A 26,504-nucleotide genomic window follows, 5' to 3' on the forward strand; every position below is an offset into this window, starting at 1 on the left:
CGCACGCATTTAAAGCGTAAGCTGCGCTTTAAGTTTTATGCGCATTAGTTGCATTACGCTTTTTGCTCTATTTGGCTGCCAATGACAGTGAGTGCAAAAAGTATGTCGACCTCTGTGTTTGCTGCCCACATGCAGCAACTAACTAACTAGTTTTCGATTCACTTGACTTTGAGCTCAATAAGTACTAATTACTTAGTACCACTGTAGCTACAGTGGTCTGCATATTGCGCAAAACTTTCACGTAGCTCATTTGTTAATGCAAAAATAAAACTTAACGTTTTTTTTGTCTGCTTGCATTCTGTCATCAAACATAAAATCTGTTGTTGTTTTTGCTGCTTCGTTCGTCTGTCACGTTTTCAGTTTGTTTTGTTTTATTTGCTTTGCTGGGCTTCCTACATTGACTGCGGTTATCGCTCCCACTCTCTCTCTATAAATATAACACGCTCGCTCGCTCGCTCGCTCTCTTTCTCACTCTCTCTCTCTCTCGCTCTCTCGCTCTGTGTGTGTGTAAACTTTTTGTTTGTCGTCCGCTTGTCAATAAAGTTCTTGACACCTTTACTTCATTTTGCTCAGATTTCTCGCTTGAACATGACTTTAGCTTTGCTTTCTTTTCAGCAGAACAGAGAATTTTTCATTTCGTTTTTGCTTTAGCATACGATATGTAAATTTTTTGATTGCCTGCAAATTTTATACACTAACCTTAGGGCATAGCAAACTTAAGTTTTTGTTTTTTCGCTTTGGCAGCGCATTGGCGATTCGTTGGTTTTTCTTTATTAAGTATACGTCATGCTGACAGCAGCCGAAAATTAAGGCTCTGCTATGTAGGCGTGAATCGTGGAGCTAACGCCCACATTTTTGCATAATATCCAGTCATTTCAAGTAGCAGCGCGCCGACCGCAATCGCCAAGATCTCTTCAGCTATTGTTTGGAACATGCGTGATAATTAAATTCATGGGCTGCTATTCTACTTAACTGACTTTTGACGTTGTTGGGGTGGCGGCTTTTATGATTATTTTTTAACGTGAAATTATTTGCCCGTAGATGTTATTATAAAGATAATGTGTGTACAAAGATGGCAGCAAGGTGGCTGCCATAGCCTTGAAAGATTAAAAGTTTCGCGACTAAGGTGAAGAGGCCAACAACCAGCCAAGCGGCAAAGCAATTAAACATTTATCAGCGATAATAATAATAATAGCAGCAAGTAAAGCAAAAGAGTTGAATCAAATCTAATCGAAAAAAAAAAACAATTATACAAAAATATGTACGAATATTAAGTTGGCATTTTGTTGGTCTAGGCATTTGGCAATTAGTTGCTAAAAATATTGACAATCGTCATGGTCTGTGCTGTCAGCAAAGCTGAAGTTTAACTGTGAGTTGTATAACAAATGTATAAATATTAAATAATGCTGTAACAACAGTTATACTGGGAAATTTAAATGCTAAGCTTTAAGCATGTGAAATTTGAAGCTGTTATAAAAATTTTAAATATTTATGCAGCAGGCCTATAAATAGAAACTTGTAGAACCTGTTGCATTAATTTAAGCTACTGTGATAACAGCTGCAACTAATCAACTTATCTTAAATAGAAATAGAAACGTGAGAGTTTTTTAGCTTTCACTTTGTTTGGTTCTGTGAGCTTAAGCAATACTTTGAATATATAGTTGTGATAATTGTATAAAAATGTTCGAAATATTTGTTTCTTGCTTAGCTGCAATAATTTAATTTAAAATAAGTGCATGTAACAAATTTAAAAATATTCTAATAGAAGGAATAAATGCTTAATATTAATAACTTGACTAAAAATTGCAACTCTTATATTAATTTCTTATTTAAATAGAAGAAGTAATTCTTTCAGTTATAGTTGCTCAACTTCTAATCATAGACATAAAAGAAAATATTAATTTGCATATCAATTCAGCTTATATCATTTTTGATAGCATTTAGTTCTTGCTGCTTTTTTTATGCAAATAAATGTTGAGCTAAAAGTAAAAGTATTTAGTTTGTCTATTGTCAAATTTCTGAACATTGAATAAATAATTAAAACAAATGTTCATTTAAATCAAATTCTTAGCTGCTGACACAAATTATAGAACATAGTAAAAGTAAAAGTATTCAAACTACAATAATGAACTCTCGCAAAACGAATTAAATAATTTAGCAAGCATTTTTGCATAGCTATAGCCTAAGTTTGTTATTGTTAAGGCATTTGCTATTCAATTTGAACAACATAAAATTCAATTTACTGTTGCTAAACTATTTGCCGCATGCCTGCAAATCGAAGACGATGCGGCTCGAAGGGCAAGCAGCTGTTGAATTGTTTGCTCTAGTAGCTACGCATAGACACTTTGGCCATGTTCATGCCTCATGACGTGCAGTTATTTGCAAAGCAAAAACTAAGGCAAATAACTGTCTAAAAATAAAGCACTGACAATATGAAAAGTCAAATGCAAAATGCAAAACGTATGTGCAGTAAATTAAATTGTTATTGTACATTAACTTTGACAGACAAATTTAAAGCGTAGAAAATGTGAATTTTGTTTATTTTGCTTGGCAGCTAATTATAGTAAATTTTTAGTTTTCATGCCAGGCCAAGCAGCAGCTAAATTGGCCAAGAACGCCCTAGCAGGCGGTACTCTCTACGCTTTTGGCCAAGCACATAAACTCGTTTCGTCGTAGACTTAAGTTGTATGTATAAACTTCAGTTGTAGCTCGTTTTTTATTGTTGTTGCTCTTGCTCTTTTGTGGGCCAACAAGCGGCGGCGGCGGCGGCGGCGGCGCCATTAATGACAGCCGCCACGCAGATTGACCCGCCAGTTGGTGCTGGGTCGCTCCCTCCAGCTCATTCAACGTGTACTTAAGGCTCTCACTACTACTATTTTTATATACTAGCCATGGCTAGCAGGCCTAATGAGCGTCCATTTGGAGCGCCATACATTTTATAAATACTTTGTGCCTATCTTTGGGTAATCGATAGTTCTTGCAACGCCTGTCACGCGCTAGAATTTTGCAGCACAGAGTGCATTTAATCTATCATCTAGCATCTAGAATTCGCTATTTTTTGTTTTCGTATCACAAGCAGCAGCAGCAGCAGCAGTAGTTGCTACATTTTTATTCTTCTTTGCCTCTAAGTGGCTTTTTGCGTGTCTCTTGGCCACAGTGCGCGCCTATCTGAACGATCTTTCATATCTCAGTAGTGTGTCTCTCTCTCTCTCTCTCTCTTGCTCTTTCTCATATGTGCCACTTGTGTCTTGTTGCTGTTGCTGCTATGTGACCCAAACTGCCTTTTTGCTGTTTGGCACACTTGACTCCTTCAGCTCCAAGCTAACATATTAACTCAAAGAGTTTATACATCACCCATTAGTTGTTTAGTTCTCATAAAATTCACTAATAAACATTTTATGCTGAAATTTATGTTTTGCAAATTCAACATAAAAATAAAACAACATATTAACTCAAAGGTTTTATACATTTTGCAAATTAAGTTGTTTAGTTAGTAGCATAAAATGTTACAATTATGTCAAAGCTTAAATAAACATTTTAAGCAATATAAAAATATAAAAAAAGTAATTTGAAGTTATTCTTAAAATTTATAAAAATATAAATACTATATTCTACTATATAATAAAGAAAAAAAGTTAATTAAAATTTATTTAAAAATCATAGTATTTTTATAGACTTATGCTTAAAAATTATAGTATTTTTATAGGACTATGCTTAAATTTAAATTTATTTAAAAATTATAGTATTTTTTATAGAACTTAGCTTAAAATAAATTACAATTCTTAGTTATTAATTTACTTATATACAAAAATAGAAAACTTAAATGAAAAATATATAGCTTTCAAAATAATTAATAATTAATTACAAATTTTAGAATTTATTCTTACAATTGAAATTTGGAACTACGCTAAAATTGTAATATTCTTATTCATATTTTGAATCTAAAACTTCTTTGCAAAGTTTTGCTTATTTATTTTCAAAGCGTATTTCTTAGTCGCCCCAATGCGCAACTTCAACAATTTTGTCTGCATATAATAGTCGTAAAAAATACTTTGCTCACTCTCTGTCGCTGTCTCGCTCTCTCTCAGAATTCCGTTACTCTGTGACAATTTCTGAATGCCTTTTTCTTTTCTCATTAAACTTTATACTCTTGTCACTTTAAGCCCATTTTGGTGCGCTTATCTTAACTTCAGCATGTTTCCTCCAAAGAACTGAGACAGACAAACGAACACACGTGGGTTAAGCCCTGAGAAGAGATTCGACTACGCAGTGCTCCTCAGCATTTGAGTGCGCCATGTGTTTAACATGATTTTGATGTCTCTTTGGCTCTTTGCATTTGCCTGCGCCTCAATAAATCAAATTGCTGATATGAGAAATAATGTTGGAAATTGTGCTTAAGTACTTCTGGGAAATGCTTTTGCCAGCAGGTGTTACAAATCGCAAGAGCTTTTGGTCTTTAAAGTGTGCGCTAAGTAGAAGATTAAGCAACTGACAGAGCAACGCGCAACTAATAGAAATTTAATGAAATTAAATTAAAGGAATGCTGGTAGCTTAGAACTTAATTGCAGTCTGCACTGCAAGCCAAAAGATTTATTTGACAGCTTTGTAAACTGTTTCCGCGTTTGTTGGCTGCCAATTGAATTGCTTGTAAATATTTGATTAGCTACGCCCATAACATTTAACAACTTTGCAATTAAGCATTAAACCCCAAAAGCATAAATCTCTGACGTAGCGAACTTCAATGTAAACCTAACTATTTATGGCGCTAACATTGCGGCCCGCAAATCGAACGTTGTTGTACTTGAAACAGCAACAGCAACAGCAACAGCAACAACAAACTGAACAACAACAACTTTTACAACAACCTTGGCTTTGCTTTTTGTCTGTGGTTATGGCTATAACTTCAGGCTCTCTTTTGACATTGCGTGCTGCGCATGCGCACATTGCGTTGTGTGTATTTTTTTTTTATTTTTTATAATTTTTCTTCATTTATTTTGTTCAGTGTCGGCGGCGGCGGCAGCGTCTGCGCCAACGGCTACTAATGTTGCCTACTTCAATTTGCCATATTTATTTTTTTTTTGCCTTTTGCGTGTACTTGTATATTGATAGCACTGACTGACTGACTGCATGACTGACTCAAAAATTGACCAACTGCTTGCCTTTGAGGCAGCTGCGCTTCTTTTTATTTGAGCTTAGTCAATAATGACAGTGGCTAACAAAAATAAGCGTAGACTAGACACAATAATTGAACAAATAATAAAACATAATAATTTATAAAAATATTATATAATAAGCAAAGCTTGAAATTAGCTTTATATATATTTAAAAATATTTTGAAATTACTATAACATTTAATTATTATTGTTTGTTTTATATTTCAATGTTTAAAATTATTTAAAATATTTTTGAATTACTGCAACAATTTTTATTTATAGCTTAACTAGCTAAATAAAAAAGCTAAATATATTGCATATAATGTAAGAACTGTTAAAATATTTTATAATATTATTTATTTATATACACTCTATACAGTTTTAAAACATTTAGTTTTGCTTATTAGCTGCTTAAGCTTTTAATTTTTACTTAAACATATTTTTAGCTTAACTTATATTTTTCGTCTGCTTTAAACTAAATTTACAGCGTATTGTGACTTCGACATTTATTATTTATGCGTGTTAATGTTTTTTTTTTTTTTTGGTAGCTTCTTCTTTCATGAAATTTATGACTTGTGCGCTCATTAGTTTTTGGGCAAATGCTTAATTTAAGTTAGTGAGCCTTGAAGGTTGCTTGGGTTAATGACAGGCCTGCCTAACTGACTTGACTGACTGACTGACTGACTGACTGAAGGAAGCCTCTGGGACGACCTTGTCATGCATGTGCTACCTTAATTGTTAATACACAATGAGAATTTTGTTTAGCAATTTGTTTTGTTGTATGCAAATCAGTCAGCCACAATTTGCTCGGCATGATGCAATTGAAAAATCATTTAAAGATATTAAGTTTGTGATGAGTAATTTGTTTATTGTCAGCCAGACAACACAATTGAGCCCAAGTGCTTGGCTTGATTGCATTCGATGCTTATAACCAGTTTGTTGGCTAATTTATGCTGCGCTGCCTTTTAATGCGGCGCGAGCATAAAACTAATTAAAAAGCCTTGACGACTGATTGTTTTAAAAATAAAAATCAGCAAAGGAAAAAACTTTGTCATTAAAAATTGATAAATTATGCCTTTGCTATATGTTGTTGTTATGGCGGCCTTTATAAGTTAAATGCAATTTGCGTTAATTAATTACTATTTATGTTGGCTATAGAAAACTCATTACAGCTTCAGAGCTTTAAAGATTTATGCGTCACTGTTTTTTAATTTCGTTAAAGTGGCGTATGAAGTGTAAGTTAACTTTAGCTGATGACGGGGCTTTTAACTGGTTTCTCTGTAGATAAAAATTAACCAGAGTTCCGAAGAATTTGCGCTGGTGACTACTTCATATTAAAATAAATATTTTTATGCAAGCTTGGACATTAGTAAATTCCTTTAATAATTTGCTCAAATTTGTGCGTCTTGGCTAAATATTCAATAAATAGAATTTTGCATTAGTTTTTATGTATCAAAAGTACGATATGAAAATATAAACTGAATAGAATTTGAATTCTTATTTATTAAGTGCGATTAATTACAAACCTACTGAGCTTAAAAATATTAAAATAAATATTAAATAAAGTATTAAAAATAGTAAATATTTTACAAATAAGGTAGAGTTTATGATGTTTTAGTTAAATATATAAAAAATAGAATTTCGATTGGATTTTCTTTATATAATAAAAGTACAAACCTGCTGAGCTTGAATTTAAATATTTAGTGTAAGCTAGTAAAATTCTTAAAAATGTTGTAAAATTGTTTATTATTAAATATAAACTAAACTAAGAATTTGAACTCTTGTTTATATATTTAAAGTACGATTAATAAAACAAAACTGCTGAGCTTAAATTTAAATATTTTGTGCACTATGAAAAATTAAAAATTCTGTAGAATTTTGTGCTGCTTTAATTTAAAAGATTAACGCATTATTTATTTATTAACAAATACTTTACAATTGCTCAAATATAAACTGAAATTAAATATGCAAGGACAAATAATAGCAACAGCTTTGAGTCTCTGCCTCTCTTGTTCACCTTCAAGTGTCAGCTTTAATTGTTATAACAATATAAATTCCAAAATATGTTTGTAGATTGTAAGCAAAGGGGTTACAACTTCAGTCCCTTCATTGCTGCTCAACTGTAAATGCTAATTTCTATAAAATGTTGCAAGCATAGACCAGCAGCTCGCTTATCAGCTTTTAGTGCTGCACCCCTGGCAGCAAACAATGGGCAGGCAAAACTGATAAACAGTGGCAACAATTGTTTGCAGACAGAGACGAACTTCGCTTGCATGTGCACTGGACTGTGGAAATGAAAGTAGCTAGATGGCTTGTGAAGTTGAGAAGTCTGCGGTTTATCATTGAATTTAATGTCAGAGCGTGACGCGCGCATCGAAATTATGTTTCTCAGCAAATTTCAAAGTATTTTCTTTTACTTGGGCGCGTATTACGTTTCCTGTTATTGTGTTGAATTTATTTGCAACAAGTTAATTGTTGTAGCTTACTTATGTAATGCGCCTAAAACAGGCAACGGGCCAATTGTCTGGCTCGCTCTCTCGCTCGCTGTTGCTTCAAGGTAAAGCCGCTGTGGCCAACTTCTCCTTGACTACAGTCTGATGCACACGCGGATTAGATGACAGATTAGTTAAATGCGCATGAAATGAGCAGCAGTCGCAGCCGCCGCCTGTGCTTCCTACTTGGCTTTATGGCCATAAAGAGAGCCTGAGGCGTTGCCATAATGTCTTCATTTAATAATCAGGCGTAGCAATTACAAGTTGGCGGCTTAAATGCTTTTTAAACTGCCATTTAAAAGGCGTTTGCAATTAACAGTTGCAAGCAGCTGATTAACGCTCAAGCAAGTGCAAGGTCAACTCAAACTAGAGGTCAGCAGCAGCAGCTGCAAACAAAGGCGAGCGCAGCAGCTGCAACTTGCCTGAGAAAATTTACTTGCCCATATTATAATTTTTAATTGGAAAAGAAAGTCGCTTTGTCTGCTTTTAGTAGACTCGTTAGTGCATGGCAGCTACGCATTTTATTATTAGACGCTTGCATTAATTAGTTGACTCAGTTCTTAGTTTTAAATTATGCGCATTATGCTAACTGAGCTCAGTACTCAGTTTTACTTTTGAGCGACACCTCTGCTAATGTTTTCTAACCAACAAAACCACAAACAACTTGTGTTAGAGATAGACAGAAATTTTGTCTGAAATTAGTTTTCAACTTATTTTATTAATGCAAAATTCCTGCATGATAGTCACACAATTTTGTGGTTGCAACTCAACTTAGTTGATGACGCTTTTTAAATTGCTACACAGCAAAAAAAATATGTGCAGAAAATGATGAGAGTACAACAAATAAATGTATACGCATCTATAGAAAAATTAATAATAAATATTAATAGAATTATTAAATGCAATCGAAGTAGCAGCTATAATATTTTAATATTAAAGTTGCTAAAGGCAACAGAGTTAAAAAAAATTAATGAACATATACAAAACATGTTCCAAAAAATGTATAATGAAATGCATGCTTAATATTAATTATAGTATTTTAATATTAAAACAAAATGCATATGACTAAATTTAAAATAGCTTAAAATAGTAAATAATTATTGCAATTGTCTGCCTAATGCTAAATGCCTAAAATAAATTAATACGGTTTTATATTAAAAGGCTTAAAATAAGCATAAAGAATGTTATTGCTTAATTTGAATATTAAGAAAAATATTGAACTGTTGCTAACTTCACATAATTTTAAGCTGCCCAAGTCAATTTCACTTATTGAAATGCAATCAACTTTTTGCTGCGTGTAAGTTAAATAAATGGCGCTGTAGAAATTCGTAATGGCTTTCCCGAGTATTTATTATAATGACTAAATCCATTATTGGTCAACATATATATAAACTACACCCACGCCTGGCCAGCAAGTTAATCGGCTGGTCAGACCTTTGGGTCAGGCAGCGCCCAAGTCCAAGTCCAAGTCCAAGTCGGCAAACGCAGCTTTTCTCTCTCTCTCTGGCAGTCATGGGAAATGTAGGAAATGTTACCTAGAGCCAACTACCGCAATAATTTTTGTAACTGATCAAGGTAGCAATTTGCTGCGCTGTTTCTAGCACGTACTAATCGTATTCTTGCCTTGTTTGTTGCAACTTGCAACGTGGAAGTGGCAACTAGAACTTTTCTTTTGTAACACAAAACGTGTTGCATTTGATGAGGCTCACGCATGAATTGACCGTTGGTATGCTGATTATTGGCAGCTCGCAGTTAATATGAACAGCAGATCAGATTTTAGTTGGACTATAAATAGATAAAGCAGTTTGAATTTGCTGTGGCATGCAAAGGAAATTCAATACTTTGATATGAAAAGAAAAAGAACATTTTTGAAAAGAAATTTTTATAGTAAAGAGTTGCCCAATAAGCATTAAATTTGTGGTTTTATTTATAATCGAGTAACAAGTTAGTGAGCAAATGATTTGAAGCATATGTAGCAGAAATTAAAGTAAGTTCTAGCAGCTAAATATAAAGCATTGTAATAATTTTGTTGCGCTTGAGCTAAGCTTTAGGACTTCAATAAGGCTGCACTATTTAACATTTTCATTTTAAATTCATTGAAACATTTAGAGCACAAATTTGTTCGTTTCAATCAAATAATCTAACAATAGCATTAACTGTCTTATGCATTGATAAATATAGAAACCAAATGCTGTCTTTAAAAGAAAATTGCGCATATTAAAGACTTGATTGTACTTAAATCAATTGAGCTGCTGTATTCAGCATAATATTTCAAATTGTAACTAGGCAATGGTAATTGAAAACTTTTCAAAGCAAACTAAATACGCCATGGGAATAGCAGAGCCTACAGAGTCATATAGATCTCTTCAGTCTTTGCATCTCTCTTTATTTTAAGTTCAGGCATAATCAATCTTAGCTACAAAGAAATATCTCTTTAGTCTCTTAGATCTCCCTAGATTTTTTCTATCTGCTTTTTCTGCATCTCTCTTTATTGTAAGTTCAGACATATCCAATTCAATTTACAAAGAAATAACTCTTCCCTAGATTTTCTATATTTGCTGCTTTTTTCTTCTATTAAGTCGGGACACATTTAATTGACTCAATATAGCAATAGACTCAGCTCACTCTCCTCCAACTGCTTCAACCCTTTAATAAACTGTCGCTGCATAAAGCGCACATTGTAGTACTCAAAGCTTATTCGGCTTACAGCTGAATATTATTTACATGCCATTGCCCACAAATATGTTGCTAGAGAGACATTTAAACAAATATTTAGATGCGTTTACATGGAAATCTTGCGGGGCACACACTATTCCACTTCATTGGTTTGTTTTTGTGGGGCAATTCTATATCTGCTGGAATCCTTGCTGATAGGATTAATAAGCGCCGAGCACATATGCTGCCAATGTTAGAGCACAAAAATAGAAATAACATAAAAAAAAAAAAGAAAAACGAATGTTAAAATACATAAAGCCGCAGCGTTTGCTTTTTGCATGCCGCATGCGGCGGCGTCGTGTGGGTGGCTTCATCGTAAAGCAGAGAAGGATGAACAATGTGCACACACACACGCACACACACACACACACAGTGGAAAATGTTCGACAAATATTGTACAATACTTGTGTTCACAAGTGTATTTGGCTTAGCATTTATTTTGGCACTCGTATTTATTTTGTTGTTTTTCCATTGATACAGATTCTCGCTCTCTCTCTCTCTCTTTCTATTATTGTTTGCTTTGCTTAGTGGTTTTTCTTTTTAAACAGTTGAAATGAATGCTATGCAATTTTAAAGTTGATTAAATATTTAATATTTTAATAATAAATTTAAAGCATGAAATGCAAGCAAAAAGTGCAAATGTTCAAGCTTTTTTCATTATTCATAATTAATGTTGAATATTTAAAACTAAAGTTGTTTAAAGCAGCGTGTGTATTATTTAGATTGAAATAAAAGTGCAACTACTCATTTAATATTATTTATTTATTTAATATCGAAATACTGCAAATTATTACAATAAATTAGTTGCAACTAACTAAGCTAAATATTTAAAATAAAATGCGAATTGCCACTAATGAAATCCAATTCAATCAAATCTGTTGTTAGCTACAAATTTTACGCTAATGTCTAAACATTTAAGCTGCCAAATGCTATTAAAAATGTTCATTTGATTTTATTAACAACATTCGGCTAATCGGGCAACCAAAACGCCTATTGAGTTGCCACAACTGCTGCTTGCCACGAAATATTCATAAGCTTTTCATTTATGCAGCGCAACTTGAAAGTAATTTAAGCTTCAATGTAAACTAGACAACGGCAATGGCAACTGTAAAATGCTGTGGCCAGAACCAACAAGTGATATTAAATGTGGCCGTTAAATGAAATGGGCCAAGTTTCATCTCCTGTTTCACAATTCACAGGCAAACAGCTGGCAAATATTTGTGGGCTTCATGTCTGTTGCAGGAAGCGGAAAAAAAAAAAACAAGAACTGAAAGCAACGAAATTTTGCGCGCATTTTGCACGTGTTGTGGCCATTTTGCCTTTTTGCATGAATAAATGAAATATTGCTGTGCTTGTGTGTGTGTGTGTGAGTGTGTAGTTGTGTTTTTGAGTGCCTGGGCTACGGTTAACTTTTAGCACTTGTCTTGTTGCCTGGCTGGCAGTCAACCCACTTTGTTAACGTCTTTTGGCCTGAGCTCTAGCTGACGACGCTTCAGCTTTTTGAGCCCATCATCAACATTGTGTTCTGGTAAACGCACTCAATTTATCTCTCATATTATATTCACATTGCGTGCGCTGCGTGTTTCGCTTCAAATTGTTTCGTGCACTTTAACAAAGTGTAAGCATAAAATGTAAGCCAACTTTTGTTTAATGTGCCGCGTGTAAGGTTCACATATATATAAATATATATTTGAGTTTGAGTTGTGTGTGCAACAAACAAATCTGTTGAGTGTGCTTAACTGTTGTTAAATATAGATTTATATTTTATTTTTAGCGCGCCATTAAAAGTAGAACATGAAGCAAGTGTAATTATTTATTTATTATTGTAGCTGTAACACAAAAAAAAACTTTTAGACATCTTAAGCAGTCAATTTTAGCTAAAAAGTATTTTGAAAAGGTAAAAGTATCAATAAAAGAATAAAATTAATTAAAAATGTGTAAACAAGCTGCAAAAATTCACTTATTCCCAAATGAATTAAAATATATTTATATAGGCTAGCAGCATAAATTTATATAAATAAAATTAATTAAAAAAAGGAACAAATTAATTTATATAAATAAAATTAATAAAAAAAAAGGAACAAGTGCGGTTCTAAAATTAAATTATCCTTAGCTTAAAACAGGGTACACTTTTATAGAAAACCTTTTTTAAGTGGAATTAGAGAAAAATATGCGGGTACGTGCCTAAAAAAATGAAATTTAATTGCTTATGTATTTTTATAACATAATATAAAAATCAATAAAAGAAATTTGTATATGAAAGTATTTTTAAAAAAATTGAAGCTCTATAGCTGAGAGATGAGATTCTAATAAAAATCTTTTAATTTGCATTTTTAATATATTTTAAAATATGCATAAATCAATGGCGTATTAAAAGGAAAAAAGCAAACAAATTTATAATTGCAAGTTTAAGTTTATATAAAGCAATTGCTAGCTGTAATTTATTTAGTCAACACTTTTATTATAAATTTAACTAACAAACTCTTTAACGTTTTTTCTTTACAGGTACGTAGCTTGACCTTGACCGAAAGCTGCTGCTGCTATTGGTAATTGCTTACTTAACATGTAAGTCGCAACATACACGCGCGACACTTTTCATTAGAGCCAGCAATGTTAGAAAGCATTGTTAGATAGACACACACACAGACACACATACACATACACAAGTGTGTGCTTGCATATTTGCATTCGCGTTTCGATTGCGTCATTTGACAAAAGGGGAGACAAAATGCTAACCAATCAATTAATGGCCAAATCACATAATGCATGTAAACGATAATGAAAATGACATTTGCAAGCGAAGAGCAACACGCAAAACAATAACAATAAAGAAACAACAACAATAAAGAGAAAAAAACAGCGATGCAGATACAATTTCCACAAGAGACAACAGCAGCAACAACAAAAAAGAAACTTAATTAATGAAATTAAGCTTGCAAATTGTATGAGCGCGCGCGCGTATGTGTGTGTGTTCGTATGTGTGTGTGTTTTATTTATATATAAAATGTCGACTATATAGTCGACGCTATCATCTGTGGGATGTTGCGTGCTTTTGTCACAAAGATAATCGATTAAATTCGCACCTGCTTTGCCACCCCCATTGAACACTGCTGAACTCATTAGGGCGCGCACAGTGTGGGGCGTGGCAAACAGCTGCTAGTGTCGCGCCCTCAACTCATTAATGTCGCGCTAGTTGCTACCCGAAAAAATGCTCAACTAAATTCGCTTTAGTTTTTAGTTTTATCTGGCGCTTATTCATCATTTTGCTTTTGCTTTTTTGCTGCCTGCGCTTGCAAAATTTATTGGCTTACAGTTTGCGTGTTACAGTAAAAAATATGAAATAAAATTAAAGCCTGTCTGCACACATGTGTGTGTGTGTGTGTGTGTGCTGGGATCTGCAAAAACTGGAAGCAAGCCAGACATGGCTCGATATGGCGTGTTTGTTTGCTTTTCGTTTTTATTTTTTGTGGTTCTTTCTTTTTGCTGCCAATGCACCCCAAGCCCCCAAGTGGAATATCAAGAATTGGTTTTGGCCAAGTCAAGTCGAGAGTCGCCTCTAATGCCGCAACGCTCCAAATGTGTGCGCTATGCCTCTATGAGGTCAAAAACAATCGATTTTCATTTCATTTTCTTTTGTTGCTCTCTTTTGCTTTTAGTACATTTGTGTTTATTTTTTTTTTTTTTGGCTCACGTGCTGCCACTAAAAATATTTATGAAACCATTGTGCATGCTTTATAAATATACAACGCGGCGTATGAGTAATGTTGCTCGACTTTGTCTTTTAAGCAAGCGCTGCTAATTAGTTGGCGCACACACACATTTTTTATAAGCTAGTGCTCAAATATTTATGACATTTTTTTAAACAATTTTCAAATGCAAAACTTGTTGTTGTTTATTTATGTGGCCAACACATAGCTGCATATTTATTTGTAATAAACTGAAGTGACGTCAAGCACTTCTTCAAAAGGCAAACTCTGTGGCTCAATTAGTGACTATATTAGAATAAAATGTGTATATGACTTGCATATATATTTAGTTTAGCTTTGAACTAAATGGACAGACTTAATTTGATATTTCCGTGACCCATGGTAATTATATTTGTTTGGACATAACAATTGTTATTGTTATTTTTTTCCTGTGTGTGTTACATGCCTAAGTATAAATAATTGCCAGACAATGAAAAGTTGCTGCGCACTGCGCATTTGTGTAAATATTTATTTATATATTTAATGACTATAATAATAATAAATAATAAAACATTAAACTATACTAATTGGCAGAAAAGCAGTGTTAAAATTAATAGATTATTTATCTTTCATTTATTCATAATAAAAGTATTTAAATTTCCAAGTTTGTATTTGCTTTTATGCTTTTATTTACTTAAATTACACAGACTGTAATAAATATTATTAAACTTTAATGCTTGGCAAACAAATGCATTAAAATAAATTGCTGCCATTTATTTGTTTCGATAATTGCTATTCAATGCTTAAAGGTCAAGCTTAAGCTATTTAAGCTAATAAAACATATTTCTTAAAATTGATTGCACTAGCAATTATTGCTCTATATAGAAACTAATTAGTTGCTAGCTGCTCAAATTAAGCGTGTTCTTGGCCATAGTTCAATACTTAAAGTTCAACCTTAGGCTATGCTATGCTTGTGTTTCGACTTTTGTTTTACCAAGTTGCGTGTTTGATTGCTGTGTGGCCCAAATTGCTACGAATTACATGCACAACATAGTTTTAGTTAGTTGGTCAGCAGTCTCGAGTCCAGTCCAGTCCACTCCAGCTGCATTATTTATAGACCAAAGACAATTCTATTGTTGCTTAGCTCTGAGTATGTCACGTACAATTAGAGTTCTCTTTATTGCTGTTTGTATTAAATATTTATGTTGTGCCAGCTCCCAGCTAATTTAGAATTTTAGAGTTTATTAGGCTGTGGCCTCAAAACCAAAAACTTGTTTCCTACTCAAAGAAATTGGGTTTTAATTTTCATGCTTAATTTTATGTCTTAGTTAATGGCTAAGCGATTTTCTACTGCTGCTGCTGAATGTTGCAGGTAAAATGTGCCTGAGCTTTGGGCCAAGTGCCGTTGTTAACCGCGTTTTAAGCAAATGGCAACCTGTGCTGTGCTGTGGCTGTGGCTGTGGCTGACTGAGAATCCACATCGAAATAAATAAAAGTTTTATGATGCGGCATAAATCTAGGGTTCGCCGACATGTCAGACCACCGTCGAGACAACAACGCCCCATTCTGTGGCAACAACCGGAGAGCGAGAGAGTCACACCCAGTTGGCCATTAAACAGTTGTAATTCATGTCGCTCTGCCATTTCCGCTCTGCCAGCCAAATGACTTCATATAAATTCAATATTTTATGAGTGCGCTCTCAGCATACAGTCAGTCATGTATATACAGGCACTAGTATATGTTTTGTGTTATTGTTTTGCAAAATAAAACAAATATTGTGCATTCATCAATTACTGCGCGTTCTTTGCTTTGCTCCAAATGTGTCGTTAATGTTGCCACAAGGTGTGCACCCAGCCCTATTAGCCACGCCAAGTCACATCATTAGGGCTCACACACACACACACACACACACATACGCGTGCAATTTGTGTCAATGTTGATATTTATTAATGTGCAATTATTGATAATTATCTGTTTGTCTAGCTATTTATTATGCTCTGCTCGTTAACTTGTTTGCCCATGTCCAATGTCCAATGTTTGTGCGTTTTTGATGTAAAAGTGTTTGCCATAAAAATAGTCAACACTCTCTGCCTTTGTTGTGGCCAGTTGTTGTTTAGCTCCAAGCCAAGTCGATTAAGATGCAGAGCATGCGGCGCAAAATTAATATGCATCAAAATTTGGGCTAAAAGAAAGTAACTTTGATTATGTTGTAATGCGCTAAAGATATGCAGAAAGGCCGCATGCGGAAATAGTCACGTGATTTACATATATTACGAAATTCGCATATACGATATTCGTCATAACGATATTGAGACTTACCATGAATTGCTGCTTACATTCTTATTTAAAATATTTGTAATAAAGTTGGCCTAGCATTAATTTTATTATTTGAATTGGAGTACATCATTTTTTATATTTCCATATACATATATTTGTATATATTTATAAGTCATTAGTATGATTAATTATTTATTTCTTTAGCTTAAAACTAAATTAACTTTATTTGTTTTTAGCTGCTTAGACAGAGAATTAGTTTAAGCATTTAATGTTGAATACAGCAGAGCAGCTCATGCTTTAATTTAGTTAGCTGCATATTTATTTATAAGCTTTTTTTATTTTTCTACTATCAGCGCTTTTAGTTTTATAAATTTGCTTAGACACATTGCTGATGTTGCAATTGTTTAATTGTTTGCGTTGCGCTCTACTATAAATCCCGCTGCCCCTCCCACCACTTTTCGCTAAGCTTATTGGCAAGCTGCTCAACTGCATTTCCATCTATTTATAGCTTTGCAAACTGCTGCACAAGTAATGCGTATTAAGAAGTTGCCAGTTGTTGCTTACATTTTAATTTAACATGTAAAGTTGGACTGTCCGCCCCATGGATTTATTTCTAAACACAAATTGCGGCAGCACCAGCAGCAGCAGCAACTTTGCCACAGTCGCTTGGCCTCTGGCTGGCAGCGTCAGTGTCGCCGTCACCAGCTGGCAGCGGCGGCTTCATCTGTGCCTCACATAGGCGGCACCACCGCCACCGCTGCATTGCCCAGTCAGCTGGCAATAGTTTCGTGGCTGACTGGCTCAGTCCCCTCGCTTTGGTTTTGGTTTCGGGGTGCAGCTCTTCTCAGCTCAGCTTCAAAGTCATTTAGCATTGTGCAAACAATTTGCTGCGTTTCATGTTACGACTTTTCCTACCATAACAACCAGTGCAGTGTACATGGATGATGATGATAATGATGATGATGACGATGGCGACGTCGACAGGCGGCTTGGCCAAGCAGCAGAAAAAAAGAAAAAAAAATATTCATCGAAGAAATGCCAAACTGCAATTGACTTGCATGACCATAAAAATTAAGTTATATACACCAAAGCAGCGATGCGCCTTGGGTAGCACAGAGAGAGGGGGGACAGAGCCAAGAGCTGGAGCTGGCAGTTCTCAGACCGGGCCGGCCGTTGCCGCTTTGGCCTGGCTAAAGCGCAAAAATAAAGTCGAGTGAAATTGCTGCTGTAATATATTTTAATAGCGTGGCCAGCACGCTGCTGGCCGGAAAAACTCTAGCGGATCGAGTTGAAGTTGAAGCGAAGCTCGCTTTGTGTTTGTTTGCTGGTTGGTCAAGCCGCAGCGCTGACTTGGTAACAAACCAAATGAGCCAGCCAGCCAGTCAGCCAGTTAACCAGACCTTTTGGCCAGCGCAAAATTTCGCCGCTTACTTCGAGTTGTTGTTGTTGCTGCCTTATTATGTCTAATTAGATTGCGCTGGTATATTGTAGCTCTTGTGGCTGCTGGAATGTTTTATTGCTACTTTTGGCTTGGCCAATTTTTTTAGTTTTTTTTTTGGGTTAAAGTTTCTTGTGCTTGAGCGAAAATTGTTACTCTGCATGGGGTTAAGCTAAGGTGGCCCAATGAGTTAATCCACAGCTTGAGCTTGCTAAGCTGCACAATGTGTTTTTGATTTAAATTTAAAAATAAGCTAACGACAAGAATTGTTTTGCCCATCAATCTTTAGCTATGTAAATTGTTTTTTAAGCAGCAAGTGCTGCTGTTTTTTTTTTAAATTTCTTAATGCCCTCAAGCAAGCAATTAACCCGTTTCGATGTAGACATTCTTTTATTTTTAAGCCATTAGCTGTCTTAATAAATATTCATAATTCAATTGGCAACTCAAGCTGGCCAAGCCCATACAAATAAATATAAGCAGCACATATAGCAATTTTCTAAATTGAATACTCATAAAATCTGTCACGTTTTGCTCCAAATTTGATCAAAAACACTTTTGTACTTTGCATGAGGCTCAGACCAAGTTTGTAGCTACAGCCATTGAACTCTCTTTATTGTTAGCGAGAAAGAAGAGAGCGCAAAACTGAAGACTTGTTGCTTAGATTTTTATCATTGCCTCAAGCCAAAGCTGAAGCTTGACGAGATGGCAACAGCGCTGATTTCTGTTTAGTTTCCTGTGCGTGCGGCAGTCATTGGTGCAGATTACCAGCGGCTAGCCGCGGGCTATGCAAATTTATCAGACTCCCATACACATGCTGCTGGCCCAGAAACACACAAAAACCGGTGGCACCACCAACTTCAGTCTACAGACTCGAAGCTTGGCTCTAAGATGAACGCGCGCCCACTTGCGCGGTCGGCGCAGGTGATCATTAGTGAGCCCTTATCGCAGACGCAAGGAGACTCAAGCACATTGAAGTGTGATGATCGACATTATTCGCAACAGACAAGCTACGAACCACTACACACGAGTACTTGCACTCCAGTCAAAGAGATCAACGTGACAGAACAGTGTGACCCAGATCATCCCGCACCCGAAGGGAACGAGAGCGCACCTGATGCGACAGGGAGCGTCGCGTAGAACTAAACTACATCACTCACACCTCAGACTAATGGTTGTGCTACAATCTATATCCAGATCCGTCAATGAAATAATGAGCCCGTACTATGATCGTGAAGAAGGCTCACTGACGTAATAATATTCTAAGAAATGTTATAAGTTAGAGAGAATTATAGAGATGAACTGTGGGCGCGAATACATTTGAGTGGAACAAATCCTGTTTATCAGCAAATATAATTACTGTATTTCTAACTCAACAATTCGGGTTGTGCCATAGGTCTCATTCTTTTGTTAATGAGACTCTAAGTGGCTCGCTACATAATTAATCTTTGGGCATCTAATTTAGATATTGTTAAAATATCATTTTTATGCTTGCAGCTTGCGATTGCTTAAGTTGTATGATCCACGCCCGAAGCACGCAAAATGGATAACGGCCATATCAGAGAGGCAGCCTATCTGGCGAATACAGTTTGGTGTGACCCCTTATACCAATAGTAGGCCTGGAGTGATTGCGTGCTATTATTTAAACTACAGATCCCAACATTGTCTGTAATTCGAGGCCCCTGGATGAGGACTTATGACATAGCAAATAACTATCTCGGTGCGCCGTAAAGTAAATATATAAACATATCAGTCTAATTAAGTAATTCTAAGATATTCTGCTGTTTCTTAGCTGCGAGGCGGCGCGACTCAGCAGACAGACACAGCGAGTAAGATAGAACACAAACACTTTAGACGCGCCGAACTCTAACGCGAGCGCAATTGAATAGTGGACCGGCAGAACTGGCCAATTTGTTATTCTTTAAAGTAAAATTCTCTCGACTCTTCATCGCGCGCAGCACAGGTGTATCAGAGTGGCACGCACAAAAACACACCCAGATTATGCGCATCTTAGAATATCCAACCATATCAGCATGTGCGGGAGACTCAGAGCTCTCCAACGCGCTGCTGGCAGAACTCTATATCTCTTATCTGCGCATACTTAGCGACGGTTATTTTGATATCACGCCTGACCGTATGATGCCATGCTATGAGAGCCCCGTACAAAGTGTCGCACCAGAAAGGTTGGCCGATCTATTGCACAGACTAGTAACAAATGCAAAACTCGTTCTTTATAGCTTATTTGACTGCATATTTGGGGGATTGTTCACATGTGAGAGAGATTTCCGTTGAAACTAACTGGGAAGTGCGCAATTGATAAACGGACAGTTGATAAGCAAAACAACAACAGGCGGACGGACGGGCGGGCGTCTATGTAAATAGCGCAGTACGCCAAACGCAAAAGCAAACCCACGCTAGTTAGTATAAGAACACTCGAGGTTGGAATTTTATGGCAGTTGAGCGACGCCTACGCGACGGTTTTGGTTGCTGCTGCTGCTGATAATGGAGCCGATAAAAAGGCAAGATTTGCTCGCAAACTAAACGTACAATAGTTTCTAAAAACAAAAATACAATTCTGTTTATTAATGAAGTGAAGTGCTTTGCTTAATCGTTAACTATAAATATAAATTTTGTGTATCTTTAACGCATCAATCAATAATCGCATCACTTTTTGGTAAAGAAACTCATAATGTTGCCTTGTTTGGTTTTGGCCGCTTCCTTTGCTGCCGGTGGCGATTTCTTTTTTGTTGCAGCTACAGTTGCTTTTGCTGTTGCTGTTGCAGTTGGTGAAGTCTTCTTCTTAGCTGGCTGCGTATTTTGCTTTTTCGACTTGATTGTTATAACGAAACCATCTTCATCCAGATATGTTTCATTTGTAGCTGACTGCTCTACCTCCATTGCTTCCAGCGGTTTCTCTTGCTGTTTGCTTTGCTCTTGCTCGTTTGTTTTCTTAGGCGGCTGCTCCTCATCATCCGAGTCCTCGATGCGACGTCGCTTACTTCTGCTAGTTTTGGCACTCGCCTCATCTGACTCATCGCCAGAGTCAATTACATTGCGACGCAGCTTGTCCATCTTCTCTTCCTCATCAGAGGAGTTATCGCTGTCCGCAAGGAAAAGCTGCACAGAAGTGTTTTTAGCAGCAGGCGATTCCTTTTTGACGTGGCTGAAGCTGCTGCTGCTGTTGCTACCCTTGAATGATTTTTTAGTGTTGCTAGCAAGCAATTCCTTTTTGTCGCTGCTGCTGCTCTCGGGTGATTTCTTAGTGTTGCTAGCCAGCGATTCCTTTTTGACGCTGGTGCTGCTGCTGCTCTCGGGTGATTTCTTAGTATTGTTAGCTGCTGGTTGCTTCTTGAAAAAGTTTTCCATGCTGCTGGGCTTAGCTGCCGCTGGCTTAGTTTCTTTCGCTGGTTCCTTTTTAGCCGCTGCAGCAGCGCCAAAGAAGTTGCTAATGCTGCCTTTTTTTGCGGCTTTGCCTTTGCCTGACTGCTCTGGCGGTGAAGCTTTTTTCTGCGCCTCGGCTGCAGGCTTTGGTGCTTCCACTTTGCTGCTGCTGTTGGGCTTAACGTCCTCTGCCTTAACTTCAGCTGGTTTATGCACACCATTGCTGACACCATTAGGCTTGGCACTAGCACGCTGCTCTACCCTTGCCAGTTTCACCTCCAGTTGCTTCATGGGCTTGAATATTGGCGCCGCACTCTTGGAACCGCCCGCCACTTCAACCGAGTACAGCTGCGATTCAGCATTTTGCAACTTGCCCAGCCATTCCTTAAGCTTCTCCTCGCCTTGCACAATTGTATACAATTCGGCATTGCTGTCGGCTTGCTTGCCATGCACAACAAAGCGCTTCTCATATTTGGTGGCACTTGCACTTTCCTGCTGCTTAATATGCGCCTCGAGCACTTCGTGCGCTTCTTTGTAAGTTAATTTGTAAGTTTCCAGCAGATCGGTGACCAGCACACGTCGATCAAAATCAATTAGGCAATCATCAAGAGCTGCTTGCAGCGACATTCTGGCTAGCTGCCAAAGTAAATATTTAATAACAAATAAATATTAAAACAAAGTAAATACAATACCGGAAAGTTTTGCACGCTGTTAGCAAAAAAAGGCGGCAAAATACTTGTCAGCGCGTGAAAACAACGTGGCACACTAGTATTTAACAACAATTTACTGTTCAAGCTTCTTTTTATGCATATTATTAATGCCTTTTTGATGTTTTTCTTTATTTTAATTTATAAGCAAGTGTGTGTTGTCTTATTCGCGGTCTTTTTAGTTTATTATGCCAATGCTGCTAACTTAACTTATTTGTGGCTAGATTTAGTATTTTTAAAGCCATAATTTAATTGGTGTTGTGTAAAACGGTAACTCGCTGTTGCTGTTATTTAACAGTATGTACATAACAGCTGTTGGGACCGTATGTTATTTAAGCGATCTGGCAGCACTGCAACTGCATAAGCGCCAATATTAAACATATGTGTTTACTTTTTTCTTATTGCAGCTACAACATGCGTTTTGAGCCGCTGGGTCAGAAAATGTTTTCACGCCGCAATTGGCTGCTGCGTTGCAGTATACTCATCAATGTGGCCGTGCTACTATACATCGGCAGTCATGTGATGATTGGCGGTGGCAATAATTTCACCAGCGGCGGTGGCTTTCTGCTGCAAGAGCAACAGCCAGCGGCTTCGGCGTTACAGGCTTCATCTATGCAACCACAACAGCAGCAGCCCACGCCCAAGAATCTGAATGTAAGTAGCATCTAAAGCAAGTCTTGATTGTTTAATATATCATACTTTCCTAAACAGGAGGCGGCTTATGTGGAGGAAAAACTTTTGCCCAGAGTGCATCCTGAGCCTGTGGCGCCGCCAGTACCTGTGGTGCAATGACAGCGGCGGCATGCCAGAGCCTGGCCAAGTAGTGGGCAACATAGGAGCTGCTGGTACTAGCACTGGCAGCAGCAGTAGCGGCACCGCTGAGGTAAACAATACACAAGCCGATGGCTACATAGTCACTGGCGACGAAAAGGAGCTGGAGGAGCGACTGCGCTCGCTGCTCAACTGCTACGAGCGTGACTACGATCAGCAGACGCTGCAACGTGGCGACTTCTGGGTGCTGCAGAACTATGTGAGAGCCGATCATGGCGAGCTCAAGTGCCATGAGTCCATAACGTACACAACGCATGCGGATTACACTTTTCTGGACAATCTAGTGCCGCTGCTGGAACGGTAAGTAGCTGCAGTTGCGTGATTTGCACAAGTCTTTATTGTTAACTCAATTCTACAGCTGGAATGCGCCCATTAGCATAGCCATGCATGCACCTGGTACAGATTTCCAACCTACGCTGGACTCCATTAAATATCTAAGGGACTGCGTGCCAGGCAATCAACTGGTGCGCGCCTTTGCCACCTTTCACGTTTACTTTGGCACCAAGCACATACCCAAGTCGGTGCCCAAGGCACATGATGCGCTCAAAACGGGCTACAACTGCTCACTGCCAGCGCCCTACTTCAACATAAGCTCCGGCCATTTGTACAAGGCGCAAAAGAAGCTGCTGTATCCAGTTAATGTAGGACGCAACATAGCACGCGATGCAGCGCTAACACATTTTATACTCGCCTCGGATATAGAGCTGTATCCGAATCCAGGACTAGTGAAGAAGTTTCTGGAGATGATAGCGCGCAATGAGCCGTACCTTCGACGCAGTGCGCCCAGGTTGGCTTACATAACATTAAAAGCTTATGCAGTTTACTAAGAAATTTATTTTGGCTTTGCAGAGTCTTTCCACTTAGCATATTTGAGGTGGACGAGAACTCACCCGTGCCGCACGACAAAACGGAGCTGCAGGAATTTCTGCGCACAGGCAAAGCCATACCCTTCCATAAGCGCGTGTGCGCCAGTTGTCATGGCGTGCCCAAGTCCAAGGAATGGATGGCAGCCAATGAAACAGACGAGCTGAGCGTCTTTCACATAGGCAAGCGCACTGGTTACTATGTGCACTGGGAGCCCATCTACATAGGCACACATGCCGATCCGCACTACGACGAGCGGCTGAGCTGGGAGGGCAAAAGCGACAAGATGACGCAGGTAAGTGCAGCATGCAATAGCAACGCTCAAATTTATAATAAACTATGCTCTGCTTTAGGGCTACTCGCTGTGTGTGCTGGACTACGAGTTCCATATACTGGACAATGCTTTTCTGGTGCACAAGCCGGGCATAAAAGTGCTGAAGAAGGACAATCGGCGTGCCATGCTGGCGGGCAAAACGAATCAGCTGATACGCAAAATAATCTATCCGGAATTGAAGATCATGTACGGCATGCGCAAAGGCTGTGCGATATAGTAACTAATGCTGCAGCGCAGTTGAGCATTGAGCATGCTATTGAAAAGACTACAAAAGGAGCGAATGAAGCAGCAGCAGCAGCAAGCGGCGGCAGCAGCAGCAGCAGCAAGAAGAAAATCAAAACACTAAAACTAATTGCTATAGAGCGAACAGAATGATTGTTAGTTAATTACTTAGCTTATGGCATTAGCTGTGCGTCTGTCTGTGTGACTGAGTTTTTGTATGCGTGCGTGTGTTTGTTAGTATTAGTTAGGTTTAGTTGTATGTGTGTAGCGCAATTGTATGATTGTTTTTTCTACTCGATATGCTTAAGAGCAGCCTTAGGAGCACGGCTTAAGTACGTTAAACGTAGTTAGTTGTTGTCATTTTTATATAAATCCTCAAATATACAAAAAAGAAAAGCCTAAAGTTTAAAGTTAGTTAGTTAGTTAGCCAGAAGCTGCCATATACAGCTGTAAAATGGGCAAACAGTTCCCATTTATAGGCTTATAGAATTCTTCTGCAGTCCATGTTTCAATTCGTTTTCTCTACATAGTCATTATGATTTATGCATAATTTAACTAAACACAACATCCATATCATATTTATATATTACTTAGTACTACTACTTGAATACTCGTATTGTTTTCCAATATTCCACCAGACACAAGCAACACTTTGTATACCAAGGCGCCAACACAGTCGTCTAACCATTTTATGTGCGCAGCTAGCCCAGCCTAGAACTTGAGACAGTGTTTGGCCCAAAGCCAGACCAAATTGTAGCTTCCCTACAGGCATCACCACCCATTGCTACCGATTTCTGGTTTAGCGCGCGAAAACTAAACTTAATACATAGACTTGAAACTAAACTTAGCAAGCTGAAAGAGTTGACATATGCATAGAGTATAGAGTTTTAGTGCAGTTAAGGCAATTGAAGCAGAAAAGTGAAAAAAGAAAAACAATTAATTGAGAAATGCATAAATGCAAAACCGTGATATTTGTACTAGTAAAGGCGTTGATGTGTTTATCAAGAGCATTAATTAAAACACACAAATTAAAAATGAAACAAATCATATGCATTCAAACAAAAGTTTTGTATATGGTTTTGTATATTTTCTATTAAGAGTTGTTTATTAAGTCGAACCTTAGTGCACATATAAATGTTGTAAACATAACGAGAAATCAAGACAAGCCCAACTGCCTGTCGATTTTGTTGTTTAGGCCTAAACTATGGTTAATGGAAAAGCATTTTAGTGGCGCTACACAAAGGCCAAAGTGCAAAAGCTAGAATTTGTTGACGTTGACAAGTAGAAAAGTAACAAAAAATATTCATCAGCCTCTAACTAGTATGTTGTTGCTAAATTAGAGTTTAATTAAATACAATATTGATGCAAGAAAATGGGGAACAACATACAATTATAAATTGCTGTTTTTGTGAGCTATTAGTATGTCTTAGTCTATATAGCATACCAATCTACTTATAATGTTTAAACTTAAGTCCAAGCAAGCTAAATACATAACGGAATTTCTCTTGATTTTAATGCGCTCAACAACAAAAACAACAACAACAACAATTGCAATTAGCCAAACAACTACTAAACTAAATGAAAAAACAAAAAGAATTGTTAAACATACAAAACATAAACTGTATGAATAAAGTATTAAAGTGCCTTAGAATGAAAACATAAACAAAAAAAAAAAAACACAATGTAAAGAGATTTCAGTTACTGCAACAGCAAATTGTTTGTCAGCCTATTTTTTATAAACAGAACAAAATCAAAAACACGTATTATATATGGCATTATGTTTAGGCCAATTTCAAGAGCATTATTTTTGTACATAAAACAAACAAGAGCAACAACATATTTATCAATTATATACATTATGTATTGCAAATTGTATTAATTATGAACTACATTTGTTTAGTTAGCAATTGATCGAAGTCATATCCTATTGATTGAGTCTTCTGATTAGCTAGCCTGCCAATTTGACTACTGTATTTACTTACTATGATTTACTTCCTATGCTTAATTGTAAACTACACAAAACATACTTACACATACTTATACATACATATATATATATTTTTGTTTAGGCCATACATTATACATACGATTCATCTATTGTATAATCTAAGCCCTGCTTGTGTTTCAATTTAACTTAATTTATATTGATATCATTTCGAGCGTCTGTGGTGGCGCAACAATTGCTGAGCAAGGACTATTAGCTGAAATAACTAAGGAAATTCACAAAACTGATTCAGAGATGTAAATCTAATTATTATGCATAAGAATTGTAAAAAATAAAGAAAAGCTATTTCAAAATGAAATTTCGTTTGTTTTTCAATGACTAATATAAACTAATGATGATTAGTAATTGATGATGCTACTAAATAGTAACTGAAGTTTAATAGTTATGATACACAGTTTATTT

General features: G+C 36.7%; 2 protein-coding genes across 3 annotated transcripts; one reads left to right on the plus strand and one right to left on the minus strand.

Moving 5' to 3' along the window:
• The first annotated feature begins 1,350 nt into the window (after nucleotides 1-1,350).
• LOC108607804 (beta-1,4-glucuronyltransferase 1) lies at nucleotides 1,351-26,114 on the plus strand. The gene is given in 8 exon segments (XM_017998847.2): nucleotides 1,351-1,369; nucleotides 12,866-12,925; nucleotides 22,254-22,500; nucleotides 22,558-22,628; nucleotides 22,630-22,977; nucleotides 23,036-23,464; nucleotides 23,527-23,836; nucleotides 23,895-26,114. Coding segments are annotated over 6 exon segments (1,596 nt in total). The 5' UTR covers nucleotides 1,351-1,369; nucleotides 12,866-12,925; nucleotides 22,254-22,260; the 3' UTR covers nucleotides 24,093-26,114.
• LOC108607805 (enolase-phosphatase E1) lies at nucleotides 20,329-21,996 on the minus strand. 2 transcript variants are annotated; one of them, XM_017998849.2, is made up of 2 exons: nucleotides 21,832-21,996; nucleotides 20,329-21,771 (listed from the first exon to the last, which is right to left on the minus strand). In XM_017998849.2, the coding sequence occupies exon 2, from the start codon at nucleotides 21,764-21,766 to the stop codon at nucleotides 20,423-20,425; it is 1,344 nt and encodes a 447-aa protein (XP_017854338.1). In that variant the 5' UTR covers nucleotides 21,767-21,771; nucleotides 21,832-21,996; the 3' UTR covers nucleotides 20,329-20,422. The 2 variants fall into 2 exon arrangements, with proteins under 2 accessions (XP_017854338.1, XP_017854337.1); XM_017998848.2 differs by having other exon boundaries at nucleotides 20,329-21,775.
• Nucleotides 26,115-26,504: the final 390 nt, after the last annotated feature.

The sequence above is a fragment of the Drosophila busckii genome, chromosome 2L (genome assembly GCF_011750605.1).
Source record: "Drosophila busckii strain San Diego stock center, stock number 13000-0081.31 chromosome 2L, ASM1175060v1, whole genome shotgun sequence".
NCBI classification, from domain to species: domain Eukaryota; kingdom Metazoa; phylum Arthropoda; class Insecta; order Diptera; family Drosophilidae; genus Drosophila; species Drosophila busckii.